Source organism: Xenopus laevis, chromosome 2L (genome assembly GCF_017654675.1).
Source record: "Xenopus laevis strain J_2021 chromosome 2L, Xenopus_laevis_v10.1, whole genome shotgun sequence".
Lineage (NCBI taxonomy): Eukaryota > Metazoa > Chordata > Amphibia > Anura > Pipidae > Xenopus > Xenopus laevis.
Genome location: NC_054373.1, coordinates 83,543,904 through 83,555,135, shown reverse-complemented (window position 1 = coordinate 83,555,135; position 11,232 = coordinate 83,543,904). Strand labels below are relative to the sequence as shown.

Sequence of the window (11,232 nt, the reverse complement as noted above, 5' to 3'; positions counted from 1 at the left end):
GCTCTAGGGTTATTCTTACAAGTTCTTCAGCTACTGCTACAGCATGTGGCTCTGTAGGTGGAACAGCTCCAAAGGGCTTTGCTCGACATCTTTCAATCATATACACTGCCCTTCTGTCGTATTTATGTAACACAATAGTTTCTTGACCACAGCAGCTCCATTTAACTATCTGTTAAACAAATAAAAATTTGACTCTTGATCTCTGGGATGGACCCTTGCAGACTTAGTGGAGGAAGGGTGTTGAAGAACTTTAACCCTCAGGTTAATTCAATCAATTGGGTGCCAGTGGTTCTTTATTTACATGTATGTAGAACAACGTCCAGGAAGATAGCTGTAAATGGTCTTAAACTATAGTCATTAATAAGTTCAAATATTAATTACTCATACAAAACTCCCAAAACCGTTTACCCATAAGGGGTTAATAATTGGTGTGGACTGAGTCTCCTAAGAAGTGCCAATCCCAGGTAAAGGCCTTCCAAGTGGAACCTAGGCAGAACACATTAGTCTGTACACTTGAGTACCTATTAAATAACTATCTACACCTACTGGGCCTACCTCTACCCAAGCTCTGACTTTCATCCACCTCTTGCACAGGTAGAATCCAAAAACAGACCCAACGGGGCAGATGTATGATGGGTCGAATATCGAGGGTTCATTAACCCTCGATATTCGACTAGGAACTAAAATCGTTCGACTTCGAATATCGAAGTCGAACGATTTAGCGCAAATCCTGCGATCGAACGATCGAAGGATTATAATCCAACGATCGAACGAATATCCTTCGATCAAAAAATCTCAGGCAAGCCTATGGGGACCTTCCCCATAGGCTAACATTGACTTCGGTAGCTTTTAGCTGCCGAAGTAGGGGGTCGAAGTTTTTTTTAAAGAGACAGTACTTCGACTATCGAATGGTCGAATAGTCGAGCGATTTTTAGTTCGAATCGTTCGATTCGAAGTCGAAGTAGTAGTCGAAGGTCGAAGTAGCCCATTCGATGGTCGAAGTAGCCCAAAAAACACTTCGAAATTCGAAGTTTTTTTTATTCGAATCCTTCACTCGAGCTTTGTAAATGTGCCCCAACATGTTGCCTACCCCTTTTAAAGAATAGAACAGACATCTCCTGGGGTAGGGGACTACCTGAATAAAGGGTAACTAAACCTTCAATTAGGTATTTAGGTTTGGGACTGCCCACTAGTGGACATACAGGCCAGAAACATGTTCAGATCAACTTTGCTCAATCAATTTATATCCAGAGTAAGGGTTGATGTACAATATGGTTGGTGAGGCTGCCAATCTATCTATATATCGATCATCTATACAAATATCAGTAAGGGTTGAAATGTCTTTGAAACCCGGACAATGGAATCAATTGGAATAGTTTAATTCCTTATTTAGAAACCCTGAGTTTTTGCTCAGGCAGTTTCACCTATATATTTTGACACCTAAGTGGTCCTTTGATCCACCCAGGCAGATATTGTCTCCTTTTCTGGATTTATTGCAACTGATCTAGGTTATTAGTTGCTTAGTAGGTGGCAATGTTTAAGGGAGAGCACTATTTCATAGGGCTCTCTTCCTAGATGCCACCTTGCGATTGAGGTGGGTAGAGAAGTGGGTCTGAGAATGTTGAACTTTCCCTAACCAGGGCCTCTATCTAGTGGTAGAAGTTTGTGTAATAGTCGAGAAGTGAAAGGCAGTGTATTTAGTGAGCAGCTTTCTGGCTCCAACAAGGAGAGTAGTTGGGGTCAGCACACTTACAGTGATCAATCCGCCAGACAGGGACACGAGTGGGTGAGCTCAGGAGCAGGGACAGTGCCAAGGAGCAAGATATCCCTAGTTCTGGAGAAAATCACCAAGACAGGCTGCACTACGCCCCTTACTACGAAGTTGCCTCACAATGAAGTTGCCTCACGAGGAAACTTCGGGCGACTTCGGAAATCGAAGCACCATGAGTGCATTGGCACAGGCGATTTTTCATTTTATCAGACAAAGGCAGTCCGGGGAGATTGTCGCCCGGAAGAAGAGGCGATTAGTCGTCAGGCGACTAAATCTCCCTGAATCTGCCTGTGTGCCCCTGCCCTTAGGAATGTTCCCATGTGCTGTGTTTTATCATTTTGTTATGTATTAAAGACACCAAACTTATGATTACATTCCTTGTTTTATTAAATAAACAAGAAATTGTCCATGGCTAACACTGAAGATCGGATGATGCTTTATTGGACATAAATACATGAATAGCATACACTGTGTCTGCATTTTGATTTTAGGGAGGCCAACTAGACCAACAATAATCCTAAAATTTTTGGTTGTTTAGAACCAGTTACTAAGCCTAGATATACAAATTTTCTCTTTCCCCTCACATAACTTTATCAATTCTCAGTTACCTTTTTCCATTTATGCAAAGTTTAGTTAATGCCCCTATGCCATAATTAAAAATTTAGGCACCCAAACTATTACCAACAATTCACCCCCTGGTACCACTATGGATAGTACAGCCTTGCAAGATGTGCACATGTAAACTCTCACATTTATTTTATTTAATGTAAAGTAGAAATTTGTTTTACCAAACAGAAAAGCCAGCGTTGGTTAAGGAAAATAGTTGCACACAAAAAAGAAGCTATGGACCATATCTGTGCTTGTAAAATAACACTGTATGTACGTGTGACTAGCTCCACAGATGTGTTTGTGATGCTGGGTGTATCCAAGTGTTTTTCCAATAAATAAAATATATTCATATACTGTATAAAGAGTAAAGTAGCCTAAACTAAACAATATGCTGCCATTAACAATGGTATAAGGAATCTTAGCAATCATGGTCCAAACCAGTTTCTTAAAAAAAAATCTACAAAATATGTTTTTTTTAAAGCTGTGCTAAAGAAAGAGCAATTGTATTGTCATTTACAATTTTAGATTATTTTTTGTGACACTTTTTGTCCTTTTTCTTTTGGTTAGTCTTGATATCTGTGGTAGTATCCTTCATGATGTCGATAATCATCCTGGTAACCTTCTTCGTAACCTTGATGAGGGTATCCATGGTAACCATATCCACCATACTCATCCTCAGGGCAGCGCATACCCAGTGATTGCTGAATAGCCATTTCCTGTCTCCGGAGTTGCATGGAGTCCATTAAATCATACACAATGGCCATGGACCACATTGGAGAAGGATACCATGATTTCACATTGCCATCTTTGCCAACAAGCAACATGGAGAAATATTCAGGGCTGACTTGAAAATAGTTTCTTATGTCTTTCACCAAACCAAAAGAAAGATCTTCCCTTTCAACACTGGAGCTTCCTGGAGTAGAAAAAATGAAATTATATTTAATAAGCAATTTTAAAAAGCAAAGATGCTGTTTTTGGCTTTTCTTGAAGAGTTGAGTAAATGTCTCCCCGTCCTTCAGGAATGCTACATACAAAAGTAAATTCATGGTAGTGGACATTACCCAAGACTGCATCAGCAAAATAAAGGGCCTAAGGAAAATGTAAAATGTTAGTGCACTCAAAGGTCTAAAACGAACAGGCACAATGTTTGCCCAGGTTTATTATCCTATAGCAACGAATATTTGTTTTGAAACAGGTGTCCACTTAATGCTGATTTAAAGGGGTTGTTCACCTTTAAATTAACTTTTAGTATGATATAGAGAGTGATATTTTGAGTTAATTTGTTAATTGGTTTACATTTTTTATTATTTGTGTTTTTTTAGTTATTGGGCTTTTTATTCAGTAGCTCTACAATTTGCAATTTCAGCAATCTGGTTGCTAGGGTCCAAATTATACTAGCAACCATGCATTGTTTTGAATAAGAGACTGGAATATGAATAAGCCGTATATCTCTGTTTATATTCTCTACCAGAAGGGCAGAGATATACAGCTTTTAATAGCAATTACATTTGAAAATTAGTTTATAACCACTGAAATTTTTTAACGACTGTATATTGGAAAGTTGTTTAAAATTTTCTTTCATTATACAAAAAGGTATTTCTATTTTAGTTAAAACTTCCTGTTAGGCAACTCAGTATGTATGTATTTACCAATAGCAATCAAACTAAAAGATTTATGGTTTGGAAATGTGCTAATCTCACCTGAAAACCAGATCCAATTGGTTTCTTCTTCATGTACGAGGGTAAAAGGTTTTGTAAACCTTTAGGTCCTTTGGTCCCCAGGGCATAATTTAGTCAGCTAGATTGGGTCCTCAGTTCTAAACTGGATTTACATAGCTGGGGCCCCTAGGCCCGATGTCGTTCGTCGCGCCCATCCCCTACCTATTTTTCGCTCAAATTTTCATCATTGGGATCGGACCAATGGGGATTGGTGCACGAGAAATTAAAAAACGATCGTATCTCCTGCTCATGTGGGTGTGGTTGGGCAACATGCCACCCCCTAAAATCCTGCCACTCTAGGCCCAGGCCTTGGTGGCCTCTCCACAAATCCATGCCTGGTTCTAAGGGAAGCTGTTAACTTTTTCCAATGTGAAAGTATTCTGCTGGCAGTTCAGTGACTGGCCAGTAGATGTCACTATTATATTTTATAAAAGGGGAAGGTTCCGTGTGCTCACTCTCTTTTGGGCTGCACACTTGCTAGAGAGAGGACAGTGGTGCTGCATAGAGCCTGGAACAAAGGAAGGTTCCAGAATAGGTGAAGTAAATATAAGGGAAGATCTGTTATAGTCTCTCTAGGAGTGAAATACAGGATCAGGAGTTATTTAGAGAGCAGCCTGAGGCTCCAACGAGGAGACCTGGAGGGTTAGTACCCTGCAGTGACAAGGCCGCCAGGTTAGGGACTCAAGTGGTTAGGCTCAGGGATAGAGAGATCCTTGGAGTGTGGGACCCCTGTGAGATTCACCTTCAGTGGGGATTGTGCACCAAAGACAGGCAATACTACCTCTGGGGTGCTGTGAACACTCATGCTGAAGTTGTGAGTATACACTGGATGATAATTGTGGGAAGCCCTTACAGATTATTTGTGTGGCTACAAACAGCACCATCAAAAACAGACTGTAAAGGGATCCATATGGCTGCATGTATTTAAAGTTACAGTGTTTTACAAATAAACCTTTTTAACCATATGTGTGTAAATTTTGTGGATCAGAAAAAAGTTTCCCAGGGAGGGGAATTACAGTTTAGTCTGTCCTGACCCTGGGTGGAGGCATGCCATTTTATAGTGTACCTGTTCTCCCTTATAGTGGAGGCACAGGACTCCTGTAGCGCCACACGCAAGTAAATATGTGCTACATCTTGTGCAGTAGTAGAAGAGGGCTATATTTACATATATAACAATTCCTTATCAGCAGGTCATTGTGGGGCCATCAGCATCCATTTTTCTTAACATTAGCATTGTTAGTATACAAATACAAATATAGTTTCTATAGGTAAAACAGCGTGGACAACTTAAATACACTTACCGTTAATAGGGAAGAGTTCTAATACACCGTTCCCATCAACTCCCATGCCAACCATTTTTAGCACTGCAAGGTGACGAAGTCCTATTTAGAGGATAAAAAAGAAAATTGTTATAGACAAAAAGAATACCCAATGCAGAATTAGTTATAGTTGTATTCATGTGAATGTTTATTCAAGTAAATTGTCTTTATAATTTTACATAGCTTTACAGAGATGTTCCTTTCAGGTATTTTCCTGCCACTAGGTGGAGACCAGAGAACACATGCTGAATAAGCCGTAGAAGTTATCAACTTGGCATGTTTATTGATGTTTCCAAAATATCCATGATATGCAGCCAATCTTTCAACAGAAAAAAGACTGGCACAACCAGTAAGTAGCTCTATCTTCTTTCTATGTCTGACCTATGATAGGCCTTTTCAGTAAAATAATTCTTCTATCCCTTATTCATTCTCCCTTTACATAGCAATATAGTGGTCATCATTATCATTATCCATTTATGCAACAACAGCAAGTTACGCAGCACTTTACAGAGGTTTATAACTTTATAACAGACATGGAACTTACATGAATTGAACAAACAAAGGTTCCTGAAGAAAAACATGATAGGAGAGCCCTGCTAGCAAGAGCCTACACTCTAAAGGGATGGTTTAGCTGAGCTCTTCATATATTACTGAACTAAAACTCACACCAATGCCAGTAGCCTTTGGCATCATCTGCAACAATTTGCCTGTTGTGCTAAAAGCAAACTGAGAGGGACAGAAGTCATCACAATAAACTTTATATTTAAACTGCTATGTCTACTACGAAAATGCATCAAACCTTATACAGTAAATAGTGCTCAGTGATGTCACTTTTGTCACATGACTCTTTCAAACTTATATTAGAGATAATATACATGTTGCAGTTGCTTTATATGGCCATGGTACTCCTCCGTGACATCAAATATCCTTATATTCTACAGCAGGGGTATATAATTTTGGATTCAGTAATTAAAATAATATAAATGCTTGAACATGTTTCCATTTTTTTTATATGCAGCAGCTCACTGAATACTGTTTTTTCAAGTTTACCATTGCTGAAACTTGTATCCTAAAATGGAAACACTTCTACGATAGTTGTTGCCACTTTATTATAACAGTTATCCATCACCAATTGCACCATATCAGACTTGTCTTTGATAATAAAAACAGTGCTATAAAATGCTAGCGGAAACAGCGGAGATTTGTCTACTTGGTACTGACTCCAAAGACATATTAGTTTGAGCAGAAAGCGGGCTTACATTCTGTTCCCATAGTAACACCCGTCTAAAAAAACACTTGGCTAATGGGAGTCAGGATTTTGGAAGCCAAGAAAAACTAGCAACGTCATCAAATATTACATGAAACCTGATGCTGGAATAAACATCTTATTAATAAACCAGAGCACTAAATACCCTGTAAAATATATGCTTATAAACAGTGCTTAGTGATGCCACTTTTGTCACATGACACTTTCAAACATATATTAGAGATAATGTAAACAACAGAGTTCTAGGTTTCTTGCTTTATATGAATGTGTTGTGCCTTGGTGACTGCTAGCAGGTATAACCTTGCTCGTTTATTGCGGATGCAACGTTTCGGGGCGTGACCCCTTTCTCAAGCATCAGGGGATGAGAAAGCGGTCACGCCCGGAAACGTTGCATCCGCAATAAACGAGCAAGGTTATACCTGCTAGCAGTACCCATGTTGTGCCGGTGTGTTCTGTTTCTACGTTGCTTCTGAGGTTGTCAAGTTCCTCTATCGCCGAGCACCTGGGATTCGTTTTTCTGGACGGCCAGGGTGTGCGAGTGTAAGTTCTTTCTTTCTACAATCTCTCCTTCCCACCCCATACCTTCCACATCATGCAGCTGCACAAGGGATAGAGGGACGGGGTGCAGGCCACATCCAGGAGCTGTTCTTAACTTCTGTTCTAGGACAGGCAGTAAGGACATGGCTAGGATGCACCTCCTGGTACTGCTTTTTGCAAAAGTGCTCTTAGAATAAGCATGAAGGAGTGTGCTCTTGCACCCAGGGGGCTATCAGAATGACCTAGTGTATCTTTTCTGGTCCACACCAAGAATATTTACAGCTGTAACGGGTGATGGTTTATAGACAGTTTTTACAAAGTTTAGTAAACCAATGGTTTAGTCTAGAAAAACATGTTTCTTTTGGTTTATTACTTTAATTTTCAGGGGTAGGGTAGGGGAAACTTGCTGTTATTGAGTTGGTGGAGCTGTAGAGTTGGTTATAGCTGCTTTTATATTATCATCCTTTATCCTCTCTGTCATTAAACATGACACATGCTCTGCTTTTAATCAGTTAAAGAGGCCCTTAGATCATGTTTAGTGCATTAAACATTCTACATTCTCATGCCTGAAATCCAAAATGCACAAATCATGTTTTACAGTGCTTGACTGCCTTATAACATATCTCAATAAAAACATGTTCTTCCTGGAAAAAGCCATATAAGTGAGATGCCTTCTCTTTCGGCTAGGAATTTGCAAGGGAATTCTTTCTTAAAATAATGGTTTTGTAAAAACTTCCAGCAATTTTTTCGGACATGTCTGATCTCCTTGGCTATGAGTACATGTATAAAATGTGCCCTAGAGCAAGTTATTCAGAAATGTTTGATGTTTTACATTTGCAGCCTTTACATCTTAATCCTTCTCACATATGATATGAATTCACTGTTGTGGTTTGCACATATGATATGCATTCACTGCTCTGGTTTGCACATAGTATATGGATTCACTGCTCCTGTTAGCTCATATGATATGCATTCACTGCTCTGGTTTGCACATATGATGTGTATTCACTGCTCCGGTTTGAACATATGATATGCATTCACTGCCCCCGTTTGCACGTATGATATGCATTAACTGCTCCTGTTTGCGGATGTGATATGCATTCACTGCTCCCATTAGCACATATGATATGCATTCACTACTCCCATTAGCACATATAATATGCATTCACTGCTCCTGTTTGCACATGAGATATGCATTCATTGCTCCTGTTTGCACATAAGATATGCATTCATTGCTCCTGTTTGCAGATATGATATGCATTCATTGATCCTGTTTGCACATACGATTTGCATTCACTGCTCCAATTAGTACATATGATATTCATTCACTGCTTCTTTATGCACATATGATATGCAGTGACTGCTCCCATTAGAACATATGATATTTATTCACTGCTCCTGCTTGCACATATGCATTCATTGCAGATATGATATGCATTGACTGCTCCTTTATGCACATATGATATGCATTCACTGCTCCCATTAGCACATATGATATGCATTCACTGCTCCGATTAGCAAATTCAGTATGATATGCAATTACTCTTCCTGTTTAAACATATGATAACACAAGATTTCTAGCTCTTTTTCTGCAACACAGATTAGCATTGCAGTTCCACAATTCTTTGCACTCGGGTTCTGACATTTTCTTGGGAAAATAGGGGCATGTATTTCTTATTTGTATTAAGAAAGTTTGAGAAACCCAGTGATAACAGGTCAACATCATAGGAAATGTTTTTTATTAATAGTGTGTTGAATGAAAATGCCAGAGAAGTTGAATCTATGGGGTACGGTGGTTGTCATTTTGGTATTATAATGACAATCTGTACCTGCACATTATAGTCCAATACAAAACCACTCTAGCTGATACGTGGTGGAAGTGACGTCTGCAGAAGTGATTTCACTTGCAACGTAATTATGGGGAAAACGTATTGTTGTATTTTACATGGTTATGCACTCAAATTGCACTTTGCAGACCAACTTGTGTTAATAAATTAGCCTATTACTCTATTAATTTACTATTACTATCTATTACTCTATTTATGGCAAACACATATAACATACCCATATTACATGCTTGTCCAGTTAGTGCATAAAGCTGCTGCTGATAAGCCCATTCTTCATCATTTGGAGCAGAAATAACAAGCAGTCTTCGTCTCCAGCGGAACCTGCAAAAACATTTTCAAAAATATCAGATTGTTCTCCATTTGTATTGTATGCAGAAGAGCAATTATTACACATAACAATATTCATTTACAATTTGACAAAGGGTACCTCTGTGAAGTTGAAGACCCACAAGAAAGAGACAATTAAAAAAACTGCAAGGGAAATTTCATCAGCACAAATTCCATACTAGGTTTTTTTGTTGATTTCATTTGTTTTTGTGTTGATTATGTGGTGGTCACACACTTGAATGGTCAAATGAGTCTCTTGTGAAGTGAAGACCTTGTCCCTTACAGGTTAGCACACACACCAAAAGCTATGTTTGCATGTATTGAGGAAGTATAATTTCCATCAACCTTACCTTTATTTATGCCATTTACAGTGGGGTAACTAGATGTTACTCGGCCCCTAAATTCAATTTAGAGGCCCAGAATATTGGTAAATTGACCTATTCTACAAAGATATATTTAACTTTCTCATTAATGAGGACCTCTCTGGGCCCTCTACACTCCTGGGCCCCATTGCAAATACAGGGTCTGCTTCCTCTCTTGTTATGCCCCTGGCCATTTACAAACAGAAATAATTTTGAATTAAACATAAGGAGCACATGCCAAGCTAATATACATACCTAATAGATATAAAACCTGCAGGGCTGATTGATCAAAAATAGTTACGGCATGGATCAGTTGATTTGTTCTGAACCCTAATTGTGCTTGACATATTGTAAAGTGTTGTGTGTAAATATTGACCAATATCAATATTTAGTGCGTAAATGAGAGAAACATTGAAAAAAGTTACAGATCCACAGCCTTCCAAGAAATTTAATATTGCTGACAGGTTGTTATTTTTATGATATGGTGTAACAAACCCTGAAATGCTAAATATTGCTAAATATTGATCAAACTGCCCTAGCAAATCAATTAACCAGCTAAATCACTTTCTAAAAGTTCCACCAAAATTAAATTTTTTTTGCAATAAATCAGTTCCATAATGGTATAATTTTTTTCTTACTTTCTAACTTTTCAAACCGCTTTTTTCGCTATGATATAAACTATTAACTTAGCATGGCAGGGAAGCTGTAATAAATAGGTAAAAGGGGAATTTGCCTAGGGCCGACCAGGATCGTAAACCCCACCACCAGGCTTTTCATCTGCATTTACTTTGCACTATGCATTATGCAGAAATGTCCCTTTCAAAATCCCATGGTGTAAATTACACTGGGGCACTTTCTTCTTAATTTTTTCGTTTACATAGTGCCTTCAGACAAGGTACAGTTAACATATTCTGTGTACTTCATTAAAGACATTAACATTCCAAGCTTTTGAATAAATGTGTCACTTTAAAAGCTGCCTAATGCTAGAAGAATTTTACTGCCACAAAATTGTTAGACTGCCAGGGCACCCAATGGGATCTTTGCCCTGAATCCACCAGTGTGTTAATGTAACAGAACTGTCTCTTTTTATTAGCTATAATTTTAGATATTTGTAATTAGATGATTTATTTTATCTTTCTAGGATTGTAACTCAGGGGGGATGTTAGATTACATATAAAACTGTTGGTTTTCTTTCCTTGAGTGTGGATATGTGTATTATCTGTAATGACAAAGGTTGGGGAGAAAGAATTTGTGGTAGATTCAATTTGATGCACTTTGTACAGTGAGTGCACATTTGCAAGTGAACATCTATATTGACTGTGCAAATTGATTATAAATGCATAATATCAGTAAGTAAGGCAGGTTTAATAACGTTTATTTTACCTTGAGCTGTACAGTCATACCGTGTTTGACTTTTAATTATCGTGTGATTGGGACACTTTTAGGCTCCTGGAAACTTCATGTGAAATAACAGT

At 38.5% G+C, this 11,232-nt stretch overlaps 1 protein-coding gene across 2 annotated transcripts in view; it reads right to left on the bottom strand.

Moving 5' to 3' along the window:
* Positions 1-2,140: 2,140 nt before the first annotated feature.
* Positions 2,141-11,232, bottom strand: part of ccdc80.L (coiled-coil domain containing 80 L homeolog) — a 34,808-nt gene continuing 25,716 nt past the window's right edge. For both annotated transcript variants that reach the window (XM_018246666.2, XM_018246667.2), the window contains 3 exons: positions 9,286-9,389; positions 5,400-5,480; positions 2,141-3,293 (listed from right to left, as the gene is read on the bottom strand). In XM_018246666.2, coding sequence (XP_018102155.1) covers positions 2,944-3,293; positions 5,400-5,480; positions 9,286-9,389 — 535 coding nt within the window. In that variant the 3' untranslated portion in view covers positions 2,141-2,943. The remainder of the gene's footprint in view (positions 3,294-5,399; positions 5,481-9,285; positions 9,390-11,232) is intronic.